The 25,885-nt window shown below is 38.6% G+C and overlaps 1 protein-coding gene across 2 annotated transcripts in view; it reads right to left on the bottom strand.

Annotated features, from left to right (window-relative positions):
• GLRB (glycine receptor beta) overlaps positions 1 to 25,885 on the bottom strand; it is a 70,619-nt gene that overhangs the window by 27,032 nt on the left and 17,702 nt on the right. The window contains exons 2-5 of one of the 2 annotated variants that reach the window (XM_038755232.1): positions 21,442 to 21,559; positions 20,526 to 20,612; positions 8,746 to 8,852; positions 6,574 to 6,641 (exon numbers count right to left, since the gene is read on the bottom strand). In XM_038755232.1, coding sequence (XP_038611160.1) covers positions 6,574 to 6,641; positions 8,746 to 8,852; positions 20,526 to 20,539 — 189 coding nt within the window. In that variant the 5' untranslated portion in view covers positions 20,540 to 20,612; positions 21,442 to 21,559. The remainder of the gene's footprint in view (positions 1 to 6,573; positions 6,642 to 8,745; positions 8,853 to 20,525; positions 20,613 to 21,441; positions 21,560 to 25,885) is intronic. The other variant, XM_038755231.1, reaches the window with a different exon arrangement.

The raw sequence follows: 25,885 nt of genomic DNA, 5'->3' as shown, positions 1-25,885 counted from the left end.
TGCCTCAGTTTCCTCAACTGTAAAATGGGGATTTAATACCGGTTCTTTTTCCTACTTAGATAATGAGCCCAGTATGGGTGGGACAGAGACTGTGTCCAATCTGATTATTCTGTATCTACCCCAGCACTTAGTACAGTATCAAGCACGCAATAAACACATAACAAATGCTATTGTTATACTTAAAAATGAATAATAATCATGGTAATTGTTAAGCTCTTACTATGTGCCAGGCAATGTTCTAAGTGCTGGGGCTGATACAAGCAAGCGGGGCTGGGCATTGTCCCTGTCCTACATGGGGCTCACAGTCTCAATCCCCATTTTACAGAGAAGTGAAGTGACTTGTCCAAGGTTACACAGCACACAAGTGGAGGAGCTGGGATTAGAACCTATGACCTTCTAACTCCCAGGTTCATGCTCTAACCATTAGGAAACACTAGGGAATACTGAATCCTGCAGCTGTCCTTGTACTTCACTTGAATCTAACTGTAGGAACCAAGATATGAAGCTGAGAAGAGTGAAACATCTTAAAATGTGTTCTATTTTTAAAATAAAAAAAAATCTACGTGTGAGATTATTCACTCAGGAATGCCTCAAAAATAACAAAGGATTTTAATATTTATAATATGATTCGAAAAATAAATAAGCACTTACAAATTCTGGAAAATAGCTTTTATGAGTACTTCAAAGGGACTTCTGATAGCTTACCTCCAGTAGGAGATCATTTTTTCTATTTTTTTTGTGTTAATTTCAATTAGAACTACAATTATAATTTGATTTATTTATTTCAGTGTAGACATTCCCATCCTATCTAGACTTCTCTCAGTGGAAATTACTTAATGGCTTTTGAATAACTTGGTGACAATATACTATTAGTTGTTCATTCTCTTTACTGTATATTATTCATTAATGGAAAGTGGATCTTTTTGGTAAGTCAATTAATTATCACCCGTACAAACTATTTCACTAAGTCAGTAAAACATTGCACAAATCAACTTCAGAATTAATTCAAGTTCATCAAGCATTACGAACAGTGAATCTGAAAAACCTGTTCTATAAAATATGAGCAATAGCATTCACATTATCATTATGCTTAATCTATCATATCAAATTCACACATATGTAGAGGTTAGTTTATTTGCTCTGCAAAAACTAAAAAACAGCATTCAAAAAAGGGAGAGAGATTATTTCTCATGGCACCTGGCAGCATTACAATTAAAGGCCTGTCAGTAGTTCAGTTGTAAATCTTTTTGGAGGAGGAATTTGTAAATTAGCCCATAGCTAAGCTTAGTAGTGTAATGTAGGGGCTAAAATTTAACAAAATGCTGACATTCTGTTCTTAAGTCATGCTTTAATTTGGTTTTGAAATCATTTGAACTTTATTTTGAAAATAGTTTTTAAATGTCACATTACCTGGTTCCAGATGTCTTTTAAATGTATTTCTCCTTATGAAGCATACTTTGTTCCTTGAGTTTTGAGGGGTTTTAGTTGATCGTGAAATATTAGATTGAATTAGGCTCTTAGCTAGCATCGTTTCTCTAATACTTTGCTTGGAAGTACAAAATAAAAATACATCAATAAGCAAAGTAGGGGGTCCTCCTGCATAGCTAACTTCTATATTGGTTCAACTTTTTCTAACTCCCCTTTCGCCTTTTGTCTTAGGTTTCCTGGATTCTGCTTTACAATTTTTCAATAAAAATTGGAACTAAGAGTTAAAATAATGAAATTCCTATTAATCTCTTGTAGTAAATAGAGGGCTTTAATAATGACCCAGCTAAATGTCAGAAAAATGTTTGAGGAAATCGACCCTAGAAAATAGAAGCAGAACTATTGTATATCAATCCACTAGCAGTCCCTACTGTGAGCTGAGCACTTATCAACCAATTAATAGCACCTACTGTGTGAGGAGCACTGTATTAACTACTTGATAGCATATGAGTTTAGGTCATACATACAGGAATTAACAGAGAGAACTCACCTGTTTCTGAAGATGATGATACTAAATGTATTAAGTAAACTATTAATATTGAACAGAGATTCAAAGTTTAGATTTACTTTTGAAAACTAATACCTTTAGAATGGGTTATTTGATAGAAATTACCCAAATAAAAGGAAACTGAGTAGGGAAAGAGTCATAAAATGAATGTTGAAATAACCAAACTTGGTAAAGAATGAATAAAGGAAATTTGTACAATGGGAGACAAGGAGCTGGAGAAACAAAAACTTTTAAAGAAGGAAAGCAGTGAGGTCTAGTGGATAAAGAATGGACATGGGAGTCCGAGGGCCTGGGTTCTAATCCCAGTTACACTTGCGTGCTTTGTGACCTTAGGCAAGTCACTTAACTTCTCTTTACCTCAGTTTCCTCATTTGCAAAATTTGGATTAAATATCTGTTCTCCTTCCTCCTTAGACTGTGAGCCCTATGTGGGACAGGGAGTGTATCCAGCCAAATTAACTTGTATCTACCTACCTCGGTGCTTAGAACAGTTCATGAAACATAGTGAGTACTGAACAAATACCATAAACAATTTTTTTAAAAAAAGAAAGCTGGTTTAAAGAAGTTATAATTAATTATCTGATAATGGGGGAAATGCAGAACTTGAATTGTTTTTAATCATAATAATGATGGGATTTGTTAAGCACTTACTATGTGCAAAGCACTGTTCTAAGCGCTGGGGGGATGCAAGGTGATCAGGTTGTCCCACGTGGGGCTCACAGTCTTAATCCCCATTTTACAGATGAGGTAACTGAGGTGCAGAGAAGTTAAGTGACTTGCCCAAGGTCACACAGCAGACACATGGAGGAGCTGGGATTTGAACCCATGACCTCTGACTCCAAAGCCCGGGCTCTTTCCACTGAGCCACGCTGCTTCTCTAGCACCCATTGCCTTGCCCTCCACGCCGGAACGCGGGCACTGCCCTCACGCCCGGCTGCGGACTGGGGATTGGGGCCGGATGGTGGGATGGAATAGCTGTTAGAAAGAGGCTGAAGTGAAGGCCACATGCCAAGACACCATGGATGAAGGGAAAAATCTTTTAAGAGCTGGAAGGAAAGCAATAATTACAGGAAAAGTCATATCGAAGAATGAATGAGGAGAAAAAAATTAATGTTTATAAAGATAACATTTGCTTTATCTAATAATAAAAAGGAATGAAAGCTTAATAGTGAGGGAAAAGTCAGGCAGTTCTCAAAACAGAGACAAGTAAGCAAATATTGAAGAGCCAAAAATTAGAAAACAACAACCGTTCATTCCAATTATTTTGCTTACATGAGTGTGACTCCCAATGTCTTCATACAAGCTCAGTCACATACAGAAGACAATTACAAAAGATTAGAACTGTATGGCCTAGTGGAAAAAGTACAGACCTGGGAGTTAGAGGACCTGGGTTCTAATCCCAGCTTCATCACTTTGGTGTGTGACCTTGGGCAAGTCACTTAACTTCTCTGGGCCTCAGTCACCTCATCTGGAAAACTCGAAGATTGGGAGCCCCATGTGGGACACAGACTGTGTCCAATCTTATTATGTATACCAGTGCTTTATACAGTGCCTGGCACCTAATAGGTCCTTAGCAAATACCATTTTTTTAAAAAGGATATGCAATATAAACCTACAGAATAAACTGCATGATTTGGGCTTCCAAAATAAATATATATGCATGTACCAAAACTATTAAAGAAGTCAAATATAGGAAGGAAAAGAATGAACATGCCTTCCAGGGAAGGGATGCACTTTTCTTACCTTGAAGAGATAACCTAAATTCAGTTATGATAATAAACTTCAAAACCTGCTGTTTCTACTTCAAGTTCACGTTTTCATTTATAACGCACACTGAGTTATGTCAAAGGCAGACAATGAAAAGGCAAAATCAAGAAATCTTGAAAGCATAATCAGAAATGCCACCTGGTTTCTGGCAGGTGGCCTTTACACAGAGCTATAGCTCCCACGACCATCAAAAACAAGAATCTAAAGCTGACAAAATCAAGAATAATGACTCTAGCAGCTTAAAAAGAAAGCATGTTAAAATACTTCTGACAATGGCATTAAAAATGATGAGAAAATAATTAATCACAAGGACAGGTCAAGGGATGAAAGACAAATTGGCAAATGAGGTGAGGAAAACAGAGACTAGGTTTAGGATAATCCACTAAATACATTTTAAGGTACCCCTATAAAATGGGTAAAATGTGTGACTAGGGTGAAGAGGTTGAAGGAAGCGTATGGCTGTATTTTACATGTCTTCCAGGCCACTTTCAGATATTTGGCCATTTTGAAGTGGGGGGAACAATTTGCTGTCCATTCTTTATGACATCATTGTATTGTGCTGCATGTATACGATATAATGATTGATATTTGTTACATGTTTACTATGTGCCAGGTACTGTTTTAAATGCTAGGATAGATACAAGATCATCAATTGCCACATGAGGCTCACAGTCTAAGTAGGAGGGAGAAAAGGTATTGAATCCCCATTTTGCAGATGAGGGAACTGAGGCAAATAGAAGTTAAGAGACTTGTCCATGGTCACATTGCAGGTAAGCAGTGGAGCTTGGGTTAGAACCCAGGTCTGCTGACTCGTAGGCCCATGCTTTTTCCACTAGGGCATGCAGCTTCTCAGTGACATCATATAATGAATCTATCATCATCATCAATCGTATTTATTGAGTGCTTACTGTGTGCAGAGCACTGTACTAAGCACTTGGGAAGTACAAGTTGGCAAAATATAGAGACAGTCCCTACCCAACAGTGGGCTCACAGTCTAAAAGGGGGAGACAGAGAACAAAACCAAACATACTAACAGAATAAAATAAATAGAATAGATATGTAAAAGTAAAATAAATAAAGAAATAAATAGAGTAACAAATATGTACAAACATATATACATATATACAGGTGACATTCTAGACTCCCTTTTGCTGAAGTCTGTTTCAGTCCACCAGAACTTGGAGGGTTTCACCTCAGGAACCATAAACCCACTTCACAGCATGCTGTAGAGCTGGCTCCTGTTAATGCAGGCACTTCTAATTAGTAGAAGATAATGAGGTCTTTTCCACCTGCTCAGCTGCCTGGGCCACCACCCTGAAATGACTGACAGATTGATTAAGCATCTAAAGCCTACCCTGACTTTTAACATTTTCTCAGTTTGGGGAAGAAATGTGAACTTAATTTTACAGTTTGTAAGTGACTAGAATTGATATCAAAAGAAATATGCCAGGATTGTCCAGGAAAAAATTTCAGAACATTCCATAAACCTAGTTTTAGTGTTAATATTATGGCCACAGCATCTCCATAATGTGCAGAACCAAAACATCCTGTTGTAATCATCCAGTTAAATGTTGAATAGTACCATATCCACAGGATATGGAATATCACTACGCTATACTGACACAATAATCACAAGGGAAACAAGACAGCAAGATTTCCATCTGCAACCTAGAGACCAAAAGAATATCCAATTCTACCTAAAGCCCACAGAGCTCTCTGGTTAGAACCAGTGTAATAATAATAATAATGACATTTGTTAAGCACTTATTATGTGCAAAGCACTGTTCTAAGTGCTGGGGAGGATACAAGGTGATCAGGTTATCCCACGTGGGGCTCACAGTCTTAATCCTCATTTTACAGATGAGGTAACTGAGGCACTGAGAAGTTAGGTGACTTGCCCAAAGTCCCACAGCTGACAATTGGCAGAGCTGGGATTTGAACCCTTGACCTCTGACTCCCAAGCCTGTGCTCTTTCCACTGAGCCATGCTGCTTCTACATGAAGGAGCTAGCTTGTTGGTTTGGGGGCCACACCTGGTCTCTGAGGGAGACGGGACTGATTTTGAGTTTCTCCTGTCAGTATTCTCTGAGCTTGAGATTCCCAGAGTAAATCAGTTTCTAGAGCCCCAAAGGAATGGCTTTAATTCCTTGGAAAATCCCAGGAGACTTTCAGGTTTCTTAAGGAGAAGATTATTGTGGGAGTGTTCTAGGAGACTCCCCACCCACACACTCTTCTCAAATCTTTCCCGCAAAGGAGAGCTCTGACTCCTCCTTAGGCATCTATATGGAAAAAAAATCTATACAATCTCCTTTCCCAGGCTCTACATATACTTAATTATTTCCAAACCGATGTTTGAGTGTTTGAAGTGAAAGCGAACCTTAAACTGGTTTCCAAAGACTCCTACAAAAGAAATCTCTAGCAATGTTCATACCTAGACAATGAAAATTAATCCTCCTTTACTTACCAGACAGGCAAAACTAATGAAGCCAGAAAGAGATGCCAAACACTTGGGTCACTGAATTGATCGTTTTAACAACTGTAAAAATGGATAGCCAGAGCAATCCATCTTATAGTCAATTCTTTTGAACACCATATTACTCAAATAATAGATTAGATACTTAAGGAGATAATTAATTTTTTAGAGCCAAAATGTGTCGTGTAGTGTATTCCTGCTGAGGGATTTTTTTTCATTTTAAGATGGCTTGGGATCTCCTTTCATTTCAACATTACGCATAAAAATAGCCATGTAAGACAACCTCAGAAGTGAATTGGGTCAAGTGTGGAATCAAATCCAATATTAAAATTTTAGTCTTACCATTGTTGTCTCTTGAATGGATCCAAAGCTGTTAATAAAAATGTTGACTACTACATCAACTGGAATACCTAGAAATACATAGTGAAGATGGAGAGACAGAATCATGGAATAGGGTCAGAGACTTCTGATGGTATTTTGTAAATTCATGCTTGTTACACTTTTTTCATTGCAATAAATAAAAAAATGAATTCAATCTCAGTTTGCCTTCCAGAAAACTAGTAGTTAGCCCTGACTGCAATCTTCTACATCTAAATAATGGAACAACTGGGATATGATGTTTTATTTTTATAAAGTTCCTAATATGATAATATTAATCGCTTAAATTATTGTTTTGGTGTAAGCAGACCAAGAAAAAAAACTGAGGTTGTATTCATCATTTTTTGATGTCTACTGGTGGATAAAGCTACTCCTTCAGTCATGGATAGACTATGTGTGTGATTCATCACACTATTGACACTGCGGCTTGACCATTTGCATATTTGTATGAATATTTCATAGATTGGCACAATAAAACATTTTGACCACACTGGAAAACTTTGGAACTTCAGTGGAAAAGAAGCAATGCCCAATATATAATTTAGCATTACTTATGAGTCGTATGCCTTTTGACCATTTGCTATGTAACCCAAAGTAAATCAGACGTATCTGAGATCCTTCTAAAGCTATCAACTTTTCTTGTCAGAAAATAATATTCAGAATGTTCAAAGAGTGATGATTTGGATGCAGTTTTGCAAACTTTTTTTGTTCTTTGCTTATTGTGGGCTGTTGGGAGAAAGCAGGGAAAAGTGGAGTTGCCCTTCTGGCCACATAATCACCTCCTGATGGAAAACAGGTGGTGAGCCAGATGACAGTGAACACGTGAGAGCCCAGGCCATGGCTGCTGCTGAAAGTAACTGAATAGGCTTCAGTAATGAACAAAAAAAGCTATTTTTACAACAGAGTTGTGTAACTTTAGTTGACTAGAAGCAGCTGCAGACTATTTTTCCTCTGTAAAGGAGAAAAAAATCCTTATGATGTTAATCTGATATATGTTCATACCTGTCTTCAACTGCACAACTGGGATTATAGGTTTCCAGAGGAGGCTTTATATATATATATCATTTTTAAGTCATCAAGAATAAGAAGGTCTGCACAATCTACCCATGCCTTCCATTTTATTTATTGCAAATACATTTTTTATTCTTACAAGGTACCCACAGGTTTTATGTTCTTAGAACAGGAACACCGATCATATATATCTATATATATAGATATACATGTCTATATATAGAGATAAATATATATATATATATATTTATATATAAAATGTTCCATTTCATTCACAAAGCTAATACCTTTAACCGTCTGGCAGATTTTATTTACACAAAGGGGGAAAAAAACAGAACTCTTATTGTCACTGGTGATTTACTTATGATTGGACTTTTTTATAAGGCAAAAAAATTCCATTCTAAATGACTGCTCTATTTCACTGGACAATAAAATATTTTGACTTCTGAGTAATAAAATAGCTGTTGTCTCAAGTTATTCTGAACACATAAAAAATCTATGCCTGCAGATCCTGAAACGGTGACAAACCATCTTCCTTAATGAGTTTGATGTTTTTGAAAAATCCTGGACTGTAAATACATTGACTATGTCCAATCAAAAATATGATTACCAGTTTTTTTGATCATAAAGTTCACAGTTATAAGCACAGGTCAATCTTAACAATAATAGAAGTACTTTCATTAATAGACATGTGCATATAGGAATTCACAACATATCTTTAGTTTTTCAGATAGAAACTTTTTTAGGTATTTGGAAAAAGGAAATTAAAACAGCCCATTCACGAGGTAAGCCAGTTAGGTGAGAGGAGGCAATGGCATACATTTCATCAAGCACTTAGTACAGGGCTCTATACACAGTAAGCACTTGATAAATATGATTGATGATATATATATAATGTACATATATGTATATTATATACATATGTATACATACCAATATGCACACATGTTGTATTATTTTATATATATACATAGGATATATATACAATATATGCATACTCACACTGTCATTCTGAAAACACCTTCCCCTTTTGCTATGAAATCACTTAAACCTATAGTTAACCTTCGCTTTGTGAATATAACATATTTACAGGAAAAGGATAGAAATAACTTTGGAATGCCAAACCTTTGAAGTTTGGTCGTATCCTAGGATCATAACTAACTAACAGCCTGTTTAAGATATTGCTGGTGGAATTAGCAGGAACTCTTGCAAGGTCTTCTGCTGATTGCTGTCTGCAAACAGAAGAGGATAATGATTAACGTTATTAGCAAGATTAGGAGTAATAAGTTCAATTCCTCCATTATACCAAAGTATATAAAACTTGGGAGCAAATTTGGTACTTAGGTTACTTAGGACAAATTCGTTGAAAAGAGTAAATTTTTGCATGATTTGCCTCAAATAATCCTGCAGGGCTGCTTTATCCTGCCTCTTGAAGTAGGGGAAATCCATACCACAGAATATTATGTGGGAGAGCGAAGAGCATTAAATGTGATTAATACTACTAAATGGGAATTAAAGTCACAAATATAAAAAGAAATCTTCTATCCAGGATGCTGCACTTAAAACTTTTTTCAGGACCAATCAATCAGTGGTATTTATTGAAGACTTACTATGTGCATAGCATTGTACTGAGCACCTGGGAGAGTACAAAACAAAAGAAATAGACTCGTTCACTGCCCATATTGAACTTACAGTTTAGAGGGGGAGACCTGAACATGAATAAACAAGTAATTCAAAATATATAATTTAAATTACTAACAACTCAGGAGGCTTTAGTGATGACATATGGTATGTTTTCTTATGTATCTCACTTTGTACAGCCCCACTGGTAGCAATGTCATGAAATGATTTAGTTTTCACTTAGAAGGAACAGTGGTAGGAATTGATCTCTAGGTTTACATTATCCAGTATCATCATAGATTTGAACAGACAGGACATTTTGGAAATTACACCCAAGTGTTCATTTAAAATCTTTCAATGCATCTTAGTTTTAAAAACCAACCAAGCCAACAAGCAAGCTAATACACCTGAAACTGTTTTCCTAAGAAATAATGATGCATTTTCAGTGTCTTTCTTCTAATGTGCACAGACTGCACTTCATTGCTTCCTTCATTAAAGTTAAATGTGTATGCAAACCATTAAGTAAAACAATTTTGTATAGCAATTAGGTGAGTAAACAAGTGGAATATTAAGCTAGCTAATAAAACATAGCACTGATTTTCTTCACCCTGGTTTACAGTTTGTAACTTTCCTTTAACAGAAAACAACTTCTCTGTTATTTTGAATGACTGTCAACAAAAAAATCTTGACCCAATAGGAAAATTACTTAACAGTGTCAAAGAATTTGAAAAGTCTGGAAGTCTACTGCAGGCTCTTCCTTGACAAGTTACTAAAGCATTATGTAAGTGCCGCCAAAACATTGCTAAACTTTTCTACCTATAAGAAAATTGGCCTGTCTGTATTTTTAAACACTCAGACAGCAATTCAATGAAGGTGTTTCTCAAAACAAGAGATTCTTTAACTTGACATTGCCACATCTACCAATGACAGGGAGAGAGCCCTAGGATTCTTGTCTTGGCGTCATGGGACCCTAGAGGATCTGTGTACTGGCATCTTTTTTCTATTTCAGTTACAACGTCCAGTTAGAAAGGGTGCATCCAAATGGCAGGAAAAGAAGACGAAAGCACGATAATCCAGACCAAAAAAAAAAATTATGAAAGACTTCTGTAGGTGCTCCGAGTTGAATAAATTAGTAGTTTTCATTGGAGGTAAACCCCTTTATAGATACCAAAACTTAGATTAGAGGTTATTTGTGTGGTTGTTGAAAATGGCAGTGCCTAGTACATTCTTCTCCTTGGTTTCACTCAGAATAACTACAGCTGCCAAATTAATCCAGTTTTGGGCTCCCATAAGTGACCTGAGACACTGAAGTGGCCAGAGGGAGTCTTAACACCCGACAGGTAGCTAAACTCTCTATAAACCCTCTATCTACTCTGTATCAGTTGTATTATTCCACTAAATTTGTCCTCCTAGAGATGTAGTAAGAAGCAGGTTGAACACAGCTATTATCATTCACAGGTTTTTACTGAGTGTCCTGAGAGAACTAGTGAACTTTACTTAATGAAAATATTGCCGCAGAGAAGAATTCAACCTTTTTCAGATGGAGAAAAGAAACTACTAAAGTCTAAATTACAGGGAACTCATCTTCTCCTGTTTTAAAGGGAAAATATAACTTGGTTCTGGAGTCCTTTATTATGCATTCGCATTTACACTCAATAATGTTCACAGGTCTTCTCCTCATGTTGCCTTGACAATACAGATATGAGGTTTTGAACTAAATGCCATCTCTGTGGCTGCAATTACAGAATCCTGTTTCCTTTATCTGGTCTGTTCTTCTTTCCATCCCAAAACCAAATATTTACTTCAAACACCAACATCCCCCAACCCCAAACCCCCCACTACTAACAAGTAGTCCTCATCCACTGAGTAGAAGAGTCTCATGGAGAATTAAGACACACTACACTTTGCTGAGAGTTACAGGAATGAAGACAAAAGCAGGAGTATGCATTTGAGCTCTTCACATATCCCACCCAAAAAAGCTATGTTGCTGTAAGCCATGTCAGTGTCAATCACTCTAATGAATCTATGAATATACTGGTGCAGCATAGCCTAGTAATAATGATTGTGGTATTTGTTAAGGGCTTTCTAAGTGCCAACCACTATACAAAGCACTGGGATGGATAAGGGGTAATCAGTCAGAGACAGAGGAGAGAAGACTGGAATGGGAGACTCAAATTCTAATCCTAGGTCCGGCCACTGGTCTGTTTTATAACATCACTTAACCTCTTTGGGACTCAATTTCTCCACTGGTAAAGTGGGGGTAAGACTCCTATTCTTTGTCCCCCTTTAGAATGGGATCACTGCCTGGTACAGGATCTCTGTCCAATATGATTATGTCTAGCCCAACACTCAGCAGAGTGTTTTGGCATACATTAAGTGCTCAGTAGAATGATAATTATATGCTTAGGAGCTAACTCTGGCCAGAACTGTCCTCTTTTTTCCTGTTTCCTATCTCTTTATCCAACACTGTTAAACAGCACAGTGCTTGGGTAGTAGAATTTGTTGATTGCTTTTAGGTCAGTATTGCCAATTAAAACCGTTGATTTTGTGTAGTATCTTCCATTATTATTTTCTTCAGCCTTTATGTTTATACTGATAAATACATATTCTATTTGGAAGATGATACTGATGATGTGAAAAGATCTACATTACAACAATCTTTTTCCCTTGTTCTCAGGAAGATACTGTCCTTTTACTTTCTGTCATATTTGTTTTTTGCAGTGCCTGGTGCTGTTTTAGAGGAGTCTTCTTAATCAATCAATCAATCGTATTTATTGAGCGCTTACTATGTGCAGAGCACTGTACTAAGCGCTTGGGAAGTACAAATTGGCATCACATAGAGACAGTCCCTACCCAACAGTGGGCTCACAGTCTAAAAGACTTCCAAAAACCTTGTTAACCAAGCACTTTCAAATGGGTTATGCAAGATGAGAAAACAGTATGTAGTCAAAGATGATCTCATCCTTTTTTTAACAAAGAAAGAAGTTTTGGAAATGAGATTTCTAGGTTTTCTCCTCTGAAGGGTGAGTGTAGTAGTGAATTTACAAACTGGTAGTAGTAGAACCCCAACAGCTATACAGCTCCAAGACCCAAGTCTATACTTTTCCAGGTCTATACATCTCCAAGACAAAAGCAACACATACAGCTTTTCAGTTTCAGCAGCTTCCCAAGCCAAATTCACATGACAGCATCCCAGACAGCAAGGTCCTGAAATTCACTCATTCATTCAATCGTATTTATTGAGCACTTACTGTGTGCAGAGCACTGTACTAAGCCCTTGGGAAGTACATCTGATCTGTTTTCCAGCATCAGGGCAATACTTGGTTGTACACAGCTCTGTCAGGGGTCATGTGTGAAGAAAGAGAATAACGGCAGAATAGGCAAGCAGCTAATTTGTGATGAGTTGAAATGAGATTTCCTAGCTTGAAATCTCAAGCTAGGAGGGCAGAAGTAATGTTTGAAGATCCATTGAGGAACACCTTCAAATAATTTGGATTAGTGGCAGTGGTCGAAGGCAACAGTGCGAGGTGGGTGGTAGACATGAAGGACTACATTTGCAGGCTGTTGGGGCCTTCTGAGAAGCAGCATGGCCCAGTGGAAAGAGTAGAGGCCTGGAAATCAGAAGACTTTTTTTAAAAAATAGTATTTATTAAGCGCTTACTATGTGTCAAGCACTGTTCTAAGCGCTGGGATAGATACAAGGTAATCAGGTTGTCCCACGTGACGCTCAGTCTTAATCCCCATTTTACAGATGAGGTAATTGAGGCACAGAGAAATTAAGTGGCTTGCCCAAGGTCACACAGGAGACAAGTGGCGGAGTTGGGATTAGAATGCAAGGCCTCTGACTACCAAGCCCAGGCTCTTCCTGGCTCTGCCACTTGTCTGCTATGTGACCTTGGGAAACTAATTTACCTTCCCTATACCTCAGTTTCCTTATCTGTAAAATGGGGATGAAACACCTGTTCTCCTGGACTGATTAGTTGCCCACTCAGCCCCACTGTTTACCTCAGCAATGGATCCCAACACATCCAAGCCGTCACCGTTATTTTATTTTGTTAATATGTTTGGTTTTGTTGTCTGTCTCCCCCTTCTAGACTGTGAGCCCACTGTTGGGTAGGGACTGTCTCTATATTTTGCCAACTTGTACTTCCCAAGCGCTTAGTACAGTGCTCTGCACACAGTAAGTGCTCAATAAATACGATTGATTGATTGATCCAAAGAATGCCGAGGTAGTGAACCGTGAATATAACAATACATGACTATATGTAGATAAGCATTTAATAAAGTGCTCTGCATATAGTAAATGCTCAATAAATACCACTAATGATATGTAGGTACATATAAGTATACAAAGTACATGAGGATTTCCTTGCTATCTGTACCACACAATGATTTACCACATAGTATCATTTGATAGACCAGCTAGAATTAAAGGATCCTAACAATAATTATATTTGAGTTAGAAAAATAGCTACTATGAGTTCAATAGTGATTTCTACATTTTCACCATATGTCATTTAGAATCAGTGATATAATTGTGATTATATTATGAACCTTCCTGCCTTAGTCACAGGGAACTGGAAGTAAAAGGAACACAAATATAGCGATGAGGCTTATATGACTGGAGGGGATTTAACTGGTTCCTTTTTAGATGAAAAGGAGCATTAAAATGTTATTATTTGGGGAGGGGATATCATATCATGCTGTCTTGGCCCAAGAATCAGGGTACAAAACAGAATATTTCATATCATTAGTTTTATTTACCAGCCATTTTGGCTTTGGTAATTTAATGGAGCCTCCTGAGAGCCCCCTTTTTATTTTCAATTTTGATTACTCCCTTGTGTGAAATTATTTTACCCAAGGTTCAAGGGGAAACACCTTCATGAACCAAAAGAATCTATGGAAATGGATACCGTTACAGACCCAAACATGTCCCACAAGGGCAAAAGCTGCTCTTCGATCATTTTTATCTTTACACCACACATGAAAACATTCATTCCACAAATACCATTACAATAATAGCATTTTGTATTTATATTATATCTTTCCACAAGAAGTTTAAAATACTTCACATGCACTTATTAACCCTCACTTATTTTATTCTGAATTGTGACATGCCATACAAAAATTAAACTCAACCAAAACAACTTTCAAACATCTCCCAAATTCTGTAGCTATGCCTGCTGGCTAGAGTGCTGACCTGGGAATCGTATACTACTCAGCTCTGGCTGTGATTTGCAGTTTTGCCGCTGACTAACAACATTAAGTGCTTACAGTAATGTAAATTGCCACCTCTGCCCTTATGTGCTGCAGTTACGCATAGCACTTATAAGTACACATCAAATTATATATCCTCGTATTTAAGCACTTATTTGTTCAGCTATCCATCTATTTTTCTGTTTCCTTCAAACTGTAAATAATTTTGTGTCTTTCTTCCCCTTTAGACTGTACGCTTGCCTGTAGTCAGTGACCGTACTTCATTATCTCCCAAGTGCTGTGCATACTGTAGATGTTCAGTAAACACTATTGATTTTTGACTCCTCCTCAGTCAATTCTCTTATAACTTGGTGGTTGTGCTACTGCTCTGAGCCCTCTGTGCATGCAAAGAACCTTTTCTGCCAACTCCACATCACCTTGAAACCAGACCAATACGGCTTGCTGGAAAAATGTTCTTTAATTGCTCAACGGAGCTCCAGTCAAAGCACGTAATGGAAACACACATTATGGCAGAACTGACTGTGCTGGTGAGATCATGGACAAGTTACTTACCTTCTCTGTGAGTTAGTTTCTCCACCAATAAAAATGGGGATTATATTGCCTGTCAATCCCTACTTCTCAGTAACACTAGGTAGATTAAAGAGGTAATTGGGAAAGGGTTTTGAAGGCTATTAATTGAGGGTATTAATATCATTATTATTGGTTACTACTATTATTACTGTACTCCATTTCATCTGTCCTTGAGGCAAATAGATTCTAGTTCCCATTACAGCTTCAAGGAAGTATATGTTAATCACAAGTCATAGCATATACTAAATAAATCCTCTAACATCCTCACAAGATCTCTGAGAGAGAGACAGAGAAAGAGAGAGAGAGAGAGCAAGGAACATATAATTTCTAATTTTTTGCTTGAATCTTGAAGTAATGTATACTTTTTTAAAATGTGGCATTAAATGTAAATTAGTAAAAAATTGTGATAGCTAAAACGGTGTAGAGTGAAACAGTAATAAACAAGATAGAACTGAGGTACCGAACATCACTGCTACTTGTAAACATTTAAAATACTATTCCATTGTCCTTTGTATATATAAAGAAGCTTTGCTTACGTAACCACTCCTTATTCAGAATTCAGTCTCGAAACCATAAGCTTGTCTCTAGACTATAAGATTGTTTTGGACAGGGACAACTAACTCTGCTATACTTTGTTCTCCCAAGTGCTTAGTAAGGTGTTGTGCACACAGTGAGTGTTCAATAAATGTTATTGATGGATTGATTAAGATTTACAAAAGGAAGTTCGCCTGGCCAAATTCCTGCGAGCTCTCCTGCACTCTCCTGTAGCCAAAAACAGTACATTGCTGAGAAGGCTAGTGGTTCTTATAGTTTTTTTTATATAGAATAGTTCACATTTCTTGGCCTTATTGTTTGGGAGTTTACTTGGTTTATGGGACAAGAATTAGAAAAAAAAATTGTATGGCACAGTTTTATCTTCTTGTTCATGCCTATCATAGCCAGCTTGCCAGATATAGCCTGGAGAGAAAGCACTCATCATGCAGTGCATAACTTATGTCATTCACTGTGAGTAGCCTGACAGCTCTACACACTTGAACATGGGTTTTGTATGTGAAGTTAACTCATCATAATTGTAATAACAATTGTGGTATTTATTAAGCACTTACTAGGTACCAGGAACCTTTCTAAGCGTTGGGGTAGATACAAGGTAATTAGGTTGGGCACAATCCTGTCCCATATAGGACTCACAGTCTTAATCCCCATTTTATAGATGAGGTAACTGAGGCACAGAGAAGTTAAGTGACTTGCTCAAGGTCACACAGTAGACAAGTGACAGAGCCAGGACCAGAACCCAGGTCCCTCTGACTCACAGGCCCGCCCTCTATCCACTAGGCCATGCTGCTTCCAACTCATCACAAACTCAAACCTTCAAAGCCGGAGGAACAGCAATTGAAAGTTCTCAACTCTTCCATCCCTATCATTTTATCAAAACAATCGAAATTTGTACGTATTTATTACTCTATTTATTTACTTTATTTGTACATATTTATTCGATTTATTTTATTTGGTTAATATGTTTTGTTTTGTTGTCTGTCTCCCCCTTCTAGACTGTGAGCCCGCTGTTGGGTAGGGACCGTCTCTATATGTTACCAACTTGTACTTCCCAAGTGCTTAGTACAGTGCTCTGCACATGGTAAGCGCTCAATTAATACGATTGAATGAATGAAGGAAACTAGAACCAAAACTGGAAGGCACAAAATATGCCCATATCTCCCCTACCCTAAAAAAAAACCCTCCCTTGACCCCATGGCTACTCCAGTTATCGCCCCATCTCCCTCCTACCATTCCTCTCCAAAACCCTTGAGTGAGTTGTCTTCACCCACTGTCTCAAATTCCTCTCCTCCAATTCTCTCCTTGATTCCTTCCAAACTTGCTTCCATTCTCTTCACTCCAAAGAAACCACCCTTTCAACGATCAAATCCAAATGCCAAATCCAATTATTTCTACTCCATCCTAATCCTCTTCAACCTCTCAGCTGCCTTCGACTTTGTGGACCACCCTTTTCTGGAAACAGTATCCAACTTTGGCTTCACTGACTGTCCTCCCCTGGTTCTCCTCTTATCTCTCTGGTCATTCATTCTCAGTCTCCTTCATGGGCTCCTCCTCTGCCTCTCACCCCTTAACTTTAGGGTTCCCTCAAGGTTCAGTTCTGGGTCCCCTTCTATTCTCCATCTACACCCACTCTCTTGGAGAACTCATTCTCTCCCATGGCTTCAACTACCACCTCTATGCAGATGATACCCAAATCTACATCTCCAAGCACTGATCTCTCTCCCTCGCTCCAGGCTTGCATTTCCTCCTGCCTTCAAGAAATCTCTACTTGGAGTCCTCCCGTCACCTCAAACTTAACATGTCCAAAACAGAGCTCCTTATCTTCCCACCCAAACCCTGTCCTCCCCATGACTTTCCCATCACTGTAAATGGCACCACCATCCTTCCCTGTTCCAAAAAACTGTAACCTTGGCATTATCTTTGACTCCTCTCAGTCATTCAACCCACATATTCAATCCATCACTAAATCCTGTCGGTCCCACTTACAGAACATAGCTAAAGCTGCCCTTTCCTCATCATTCAAACTACTACCGTGTTAATACAATCACTCATCCTATCCCACCTGGATTACTGCATCAGCCTTCTTGCTGACCTCCCAGACTCCTTTGTCATCCCAATCCATTCCATACTTCATTCTGCTTCCCAGAACATTTTTCTACAAAAATGTTCAGGGCATGTCACCCTCCTCCTCAAAAAAACTCCAGTGGTTGCCCTCCCACCTCCTCATCCAAAAAAAACTTCTCACCATTGGCTTTTAATCATTCCACCACCTTGCCCCCTCTTGCCTCATCTCACTTCTCTCCTTCTACAACTCAGCCTGCACACTTTGTTCCTCTAGTGCTAACCTTCTCACTGTGCCTTGATCTTGCCTGTCTTGCCACCGACCCCTTGCCCATGACCTGCCTCTGTCCTGGAATACCCTCCCTCTTCAAAACTGACAGACAATTACTCCCCTGGCCTTCAAAGCCTTATTGAAAGCACATCTCCTCCAAGAGGCCTTCCCAGGCTTAGTCTCACCTTTCCTCATCTCCCACTCCCTTCTGCTTTGTCCTGACTTGCTCCTTTTGCTACTCCTCCCTCCCAGCCCCACAGCACTCATGTACATATCTGTCATTTTATTTATTTATATTAATGTCTGTCTCCCTCGCTCTAGACTGTAAGCTTGTTGTGGGCAGGGAATGTCTATTTATTGTTGTATTGTACTCTCCCAAGTGTTTACTACAGTGCTCTGCACACAGTAAGCACTCAATGAATACGACTGAATGAATGTTTGAATGAATGAAAGTAAAAACAAGATAGAAGATGAAGTGAGAAGGCTTCTATGCCCTATGGTGTTTGGGGAGAGGGTATCCAAATCAATCAAGTGTATTTATTGAGCTGTTATTGTGTGCAGAACCCTTTATTAAGCACTTGGGAGAGTACAACACAACAATATGACATACACATTTCCAGCTCCCAATGAGCTTACAGTCTAGAGGATAACACTGTAAATTCCAGGAACCCTCAAAGACAAGCTTCAACAAGAAGCTCAAAGAGTGGGGATGTTCGATGGAGGAGAAACTCACAGGGACACTCATGCTGGAAGATCCTGAGCCTGTTGCCAGCACAGGTAGTCCTGTTGCCAGGAGTTCAAGTGAGACAGGTGAACCACTCTGTGATGGCCCTGATAGGAACGGGAATATTGGAACATTGATCTCAATTAGCTTCCAAGCACATCAAGGGGCTCCAATTATTCCCAGCCCATGTCAGCCCATGTTCTTGCCATGCAAATCACCCTAAATCTACATAATAGAGGTGGAAAGGCTATTCAGAGAAAAATCAACAGCTAAAAACACATAGGATATTTACTCAACCAACCGTACTCATGGACTCAACAGGGGAAAAAAATGGTCTCAGCCTGACTTCCCAATAATTTAACTAATTAACTAAACTAACTAAACCCGTAATCCACAATTAACTAAAACTGACACCTAAAGTTAAAAAAGTGCTAATTTTCAAAGCAGTTGTTTAGAGTCCATAATCTTATATTGACTTGATGTCTGAATAAATTGGATCAACCTAGTAAAACATTAATATTTTCCAGTAGCTTTCACCCAAAATTAATGATTTAAAAGATGAAAAAATATAGAAATATGAAAAAATATGAAAAAGCTAACAAGAAAGTGAAAGGCAGTTTACAGAACCACTCCTAATGAGATTTATCACCTCTAGCAAACATAGGCAATAGCCACTACTAGGCTATTTCAATTGTTTTTGATTATTAAAAGGACACGGTAGACATGTACGTTGTATTCAATTACACATTAAATTTTACTCTAGTTGTCACCCCCAATTTTGGGGGGGGGGGGGAATATACCACTTTTTTATTTTTACTTCCTAAGCACCAAGTGTAGTGCATTGAACTGAGTAGTCACAATAAATATTGAATTATTACTACTAGTTAGAATCAGTCAATCAATCAATGGTATTTATGTGCAGAGCACTCTTCCAAGCAGTTGGGAGAGTACAATAGAAGAGAAATTAGCAGACACATTCCCTAGACATACAGCATCCATTATCCTGCTTTTCTAAGCACACATTAATGTCAATTCTACATGCCAAGCACTACTAAGGGCTGGGGTAGATACATGATAATGAAGTCAGACACGATCCCTGTCCTTCATTGGACTCCCAGTCTAAGTAGAAGGGAGAAGAGTTATGGAATTCCATTGACAGATGAGGAGACTGAGGAACAGAGAAGTAAAGTGACTTGCCCAAGATCACACAGCAGTAATGTGGCATAGCCAGGATTAGACCTGTGGTCTTTCCATTCGGCAATATTGCTTCCCTTCCCTTCTTTAAGCAAGATCTATAATTCCAAGCACGTGAAATTTTCATGTGCAGCAACGTCCCTTCTTTCCCTTACAAAGCCCGCTCTGTATGAATATCGCCTTCCAAATCATGTTTTGTGGAATTACATATGCAATGCCAATTTGCAATATCTTTATACGTCACTGTGCTTTTTTAAACCACACTTCTCCATGTTGATTGTGTGATTCCTCTCACAATCCTTCAGAGTTGCTAGCTGAAGGCAGTTTTTTAATCTCTCGTAATAGCCAGACCTGCCAAAGACTAAGTTAGAGTTAAGTATAAGTTAAACAGATGGCTCTTCCTGATCATCTGTAAATTTGGTCTTCCACAACCTGTGGAAATATAAAAATGAAATGTGTTTATTACTTTTAAGGGGGTAGAGGATACACAACATAAAATATTTGTAAACCTATATTTGCTTGCATAATTCAATATTTTACAATACTTACCTAATCAGATAGATACTCAATGGTTAGGGACATACAACATTAAACAAGGGTCTTCATAAAATGTCCAGATTGAAGTTAATTTTGAATAAGAACTTTCATTTGGAATTATTATTCAGCTATCACATAGAGTCACTGATGTCAATTTACCTTCTCCAAATCATTCTGTCTGATATCTTCTATTCTGTCAATCATGCAGGACATCAAGCATATGGAAACATATGTTTCCTCAAGAATCTGTAAACAGGAAGATAAAATGCAATAGTAACAATATGAGAGGGATTCATATTGTGTTTACTGGTACGACCCTTCTAAGTTCCTTTAAGTTGCACCCACAACATAGACGTTTCCATGCTTTCTAAAGGAGATGTATGTTTTCTTGAAAGCCAGCTAATCACTCATAGAATGGCATAGGCTGACCCTTCCCCCTATAGAGGGGAAGAATGGTCTGTCCTAAGTTTGTGGCACTGCATGCATACATGGATATAGGACGATGTCTCTTTTCTCTTGTGTCTAGCTACACAACAGCCCTGGGCTTACAAGCAACAGTGAACCTTGTCAAAGGTGTGCGCTATTTGGAGACAGAGACAGGGCAATGCCAAATTTTGTTTGAACTGCAGCTGTTGTTATTCTGCTATGACTGTAAGCTCGTTATGGACAGGGGATGTATCTGCTAGTTCTGCTGCATTCTCCCAAGCACTTAGTTCAGTGCTCTGCGCATAGTAAGCACTCGATAAATACAACTGATTGACTGATTTATGAAGCTTCCTGAATTTGCACCTAAAGAAGCACACAGAGGAGTTTTAGCTGAGTCAGCTGCCACCAGTACCAGTGATTCTCCAGTGAACTTGGGTGCAAAACTAATGCACAGATACTACAGGGAAGGGGCCCTGGATGTGTGCTACTGTCTACACTACAAGAGGATACAATGGAAGACTTTAGTGTAATACTTCCCACTCATTCAAAAGCACACACTAATCCCAGTACCATAATCTTGACACTTTAAGGGACAATAGGACAGGCACTGTAATGACAATGATTCTGAATAATAAAACCAGTCACTCACCCTTTTCATGTTTGAATTTATTGGAGAACCTCTGCAGTCAGGATTTTGGATGCCAGAGTCGAATGAAGTTTGGGTCAACATCCTCACTGATCGTCTGCTCTGCTAGTTTTCCCAATTGCTTTAGAAGTTGTCAAAGTTGTTGGAGAATGAAGGAGTAACATTATAAATTGTTTCCTGGTAAATGTGACTGGGGTTGACCTGGATTTACATAACAATTGCAAAATCCAATCCAACATGCTCATTGATGAATACTCAGAAACCACTATCAGAGTCTCATGATTTCTTCTATAAAGAAAGCAGTCACATATGCCTGAGCTGAAATTTCCCTTATGCAGAAGAAAAACTCCTGGGTAAACTATGAAATGGCTGAAAGGAAGCAAGGACACTGCTTGGACAACAGAAATAATAAAACAATGACAGAGAACTCATTAGGAAGATTATGATAACTATAGTATTTGTTAAGCCCTTACTATAGTTAAGCACTGGAATAGCTACACATTAATGTGGTAGAACACAGTCTCTGTCCCCGCTAAGTTGCACAGTTTAAGTTGCAGGGAGAACAGGTATTGAATCCTTATTTTACCGTCAAGAAAACTGAGGCACATAAAAGTCATGCAAGTTGTCCAAGGTCACACACCAGGCCTGTGCTAGTTACACTACATGCTGCTTCTTAGGGATGGGGGAATTGGGGTTATTCAGAGAATATCACTGATTAATAAAAACCTCCAGGTCTGAGGAGCGCCAGGCAGATAGTTTTGTAGCTAGAAGAGTAGTTCTGCGGTTAATTGCCCAGCGCTTAGAACAGTACTTGACACGTAGTAAGCGCTTCACAAAAACCATCATTATTAATTCTTTGGATTAGGAGGCTGACCAACCCCAACTTCGAAAATACCTGCCTGCTTCCCTTCCGGGAAGTACTGAATTGGAAATGACGTTGAATTGGTAGTGTCTTGAGCTCTTTAAAAGGAAGGCCCAATTCATATACAAAATAGTATGATTTCTTCTAAATGGCAATGCTGCAATGATGCCTTAATATGGAAAAGCTGCTACCATATTATCCAAAATTAGGCTGACCCCATATTTAGGATGTCTCTGGAAAAAGTAAAGCTTCATCTATTCATGCAATTTTCTCTATACTTCTGTCACCTGCCTTCTGCCTCTCTAAGTAGTTTACCTGGTTTTACTTTTCTCCACTTTATTTCAAATAAATCCATCCAAGCACTTAGTAGAGTGCTCTACACATATAGGAAATTGCTCAATAAATGCCATGGCTTGATTGATTGATCAATAGCATTTACTGAACCACATAGTCAATCTACCACTAAATTCTGTCAGTTCAACCTTCACATCATCGCTAAAATCCACTCTTTCCTCTTTATCCAAACTGCTAACACATTAATCTAAGCATTTATCCAATCCACCTTGATTACCATCTCAGCCTCCTTGCTGACCTCTCTGCCTCCCCTCTCTTCCCATTCTATTGCCTGGATTCATATTTTTACAAAAACATTCAGTCCATGTTTCCCCACTCAAGAACCTCCGGTGGTTGCCCATCCATCTCCAGATCAAACAATCTCCATGCCACTGGCTTTAAAGCACTCAATCATCTTGCCCCCTCCTACCTCACCTTTCTACTCTCCTATTGTAACCTAGCCCTCACACTTCATTTCTTTAATGCCAATGTACTCAATATACCTTCATCTTGTCTATCTCGCTACCGATCTCTACCCCAGATCCTGCCTCTGGCATGGAACGCTCTTCCTCTTCATATCCAACAATTTCTCTCCCCACCTGCAAGCCTTATTGAAGGCCCATCTCCTCCAAGAGACCTTCCCTGATTAAGCCCCCTTTTGCTCTTCCATTCCCTTCTGCGCTGCCCTGACTTGCTGCCTTTATTCACCATCCCCTCCCAGCCCCACAGCACTTATGTAGCTGTAATTTATTTATATTAATGTCTGTTTGTCCCTCCAGACTGCAAGCTCATTGCGGTCAGGGAAAGTGTTTTTTTATCTTTGTGTTGCACTTTTCCAAGCACTTAATACAGTATTCTGCACACAGTAAGTGCTCAGTAAATATGACTGATTGATTGATTGACTGACTGAACCCTTACTATGTGCAGAGCACTGTTCTAGGTATTTGGAGAGGGTACAATGGAATTCTATCAGGGTTGCCCCTGGAGAGTTTACAGTACTCTACTAGTCTCAACTATGGAAGGGAGAGTCAAGTAGAGGCATATCCATTCCGTTCCTAGCTCTGGCAGTGGCTAGCGAGTGGAAGGCAATCTGCTACAAGTCAAAACTCACCTGTGCTGGGCAGCAGCGGTATGGGAGAGAGTCAAGGGGGGAAACTCAAGTTTACTGCAAGAAAGGAGGCAATGATAAACCACTTGCACATTTTTACCAAGTAAACCCTGTGGATATACTGCTGGAACAATTGCAGATGGAGGTGGGGTGTTCTGGGAGAGATGAGTCCATGGCATCGCCATGGGTCGGATACAACTTGACAGCATAAGACAAGACAATGGAATTAAGAGGAATTATTACCTAGCCATAATGGGTTTATGGGGTTTCTACTTAATTGATGTTGACATTATTCAGTGCAGAAGTGAGGTGGGGGCTTAGGAAGATTTAGGGAAGCAGTTATTCATCACAACAAAAGGGGTCAGACAGAAACAGAGAGGTGAAGTGTGAGAAGGGACAAGATCCAGACACTCTGGTGAAAGCAAAAGAACACAAGCCTTACTTTTGCAGGATGTTTTGTGCTAAGTGTTAGCCTCTCATCTAACTTTGAAATAAGAGGGAAGGATGGAAAGAGGAATGTTAACAAAAGAAGGAATCAAGGAAATTCAGCTCGCAGGGAATTCCAATGTAATTTCTTAGATTGCTGTTTTAAGAAACACCTTTGCTTTTATTCTAAATACGCCCTCCCCAAAACATGTTATGGTTTTGGAGTGATAGGATACTTTGTTCTGGTTCCCAACCAAGATCATCTATATGAAAATCTCTCCTGTGGTAGGGGCTGATTGCTGAAGAGAGGCAAATAAGCACTTGCAAATAAGAAGAGCAACAGACAGGTGCTTAGGGTTAAGAGGAAAGCCCTTTCAGGGACCACAGGAAGAGAAATGGAGAATAGGTGTTCATGTGAAGGAGTAACAAAATACATTTTGAAAGACAAGATACTTTTGGAAGACAAGAAGGGATTTAGAATAGAATAAAATGGATGTGGGATCTAAAGATGGCAAAATAAAGATTTTGAGAAGGGATTAGCCACTGTATGTGTGAGCATGTGGTTGATAGTTTCTTAACAAGGGAACTGCTTCTGCTGTAAGAAATGTTTCATAAAATTATTTATCATGAACTGATGTATTTATCCTTGTTAAGGAGTATTTTCCATATAAATTCATCCTGACTGACTGTCAATAAGACAAGTCTAGTGAAATTCCTGCCCGCTTTATTTTATAATACTTTAGTCGCCTGAGGACTGATCATATAGCAGGGAGGCGAAGGGGTGTCAAACAATACAGTATTTATGAAAATACTGCCCTACACTGTATTAGTCCAGGGCATTGACTAATAGTTTGCATTGTTCAGTAGTACGAGCACAACACCTGTCTACTTGTTTTGTTGTTTGTCTCCCCCTTCTAGACTGTGAGCCTGTTGTTGGGTAGGGACCATCTCTATATGTTGCCAATTTGTACTTCCCAAGTGCTTAGTACAGTGCTCTGCACACAGTAAGCGCTCAACAAATATGATTGAATGAATGAACAAAAAATACCACCTACTGCTATGCATAAAATCTTGTACTTTAAAAAATGTTTTGTCATTTGTGGTTTTTAGGATATTTAGTTCTGTAAGCTTAAATCTGCACTAAACCAAACATTCTTTACATTGAATCAGTGGTAGTCAACATAAAAGCAACAGTAGATTTCTACTAGCTGCTCTTTTACAGCATACCTTAAAATATTTTATTCTCAAAGTACATAGTAATTAAATAGCATCCAGAAAATTCTCAAATCACAATTATCTGAATAGCACAGAAAATACTATTAGGCATATTAGACAGACATTGCAAAAACTTAAAGACATTGAGATAGTACAGACCACCAGTTAGACTAACTCGCTTCATTAACAGGTGTATGTTAATCTTCATCATCAATGTTATTTACTGAGTGCTTACTGTAGACAGCCCTGTACTTCAGCACCCTAAATGCCCTATTTTGAGGTTAGTCATTTGCCTATTGTGATATAGACGCCTAAGGCAGTTGACTATTTTCCCTTTGGCAGGGTGAATATGAGCTGAGATATTATTTGTCTTTCTTATTTGTGATGATTGGAAGAGAAAGATCAGCATGTTTCTATTCGTCCCATAATACATAATTTTGTCTGTGCCTGAGCATGCTGGCAAAATAGAGTATACTAACTAAAGATAGAAAGCAGGGGATTGG

This window comes from Tachyglossus aculeatus, chromosome 12, assembly GCF_015852505.1.
Source record: "Tachyglossus aculeatus isolate mTacAcu1 chromosome 12, mTacAcu1.pri, whole genome shotgun sequence".
Classification (NCBI taxonomy): domain Eukaryota; kingdom Metazoa; phylum Chordata; class Mammalia; order Monotremata; family Tachyglossidae; genus Tachyglossus; species Tachyglossus aculeatus.
Note: the sequence above shows the minus strand (reverse complement) of the source record. Positions and strands in the feature narration are given on the sequence as shown.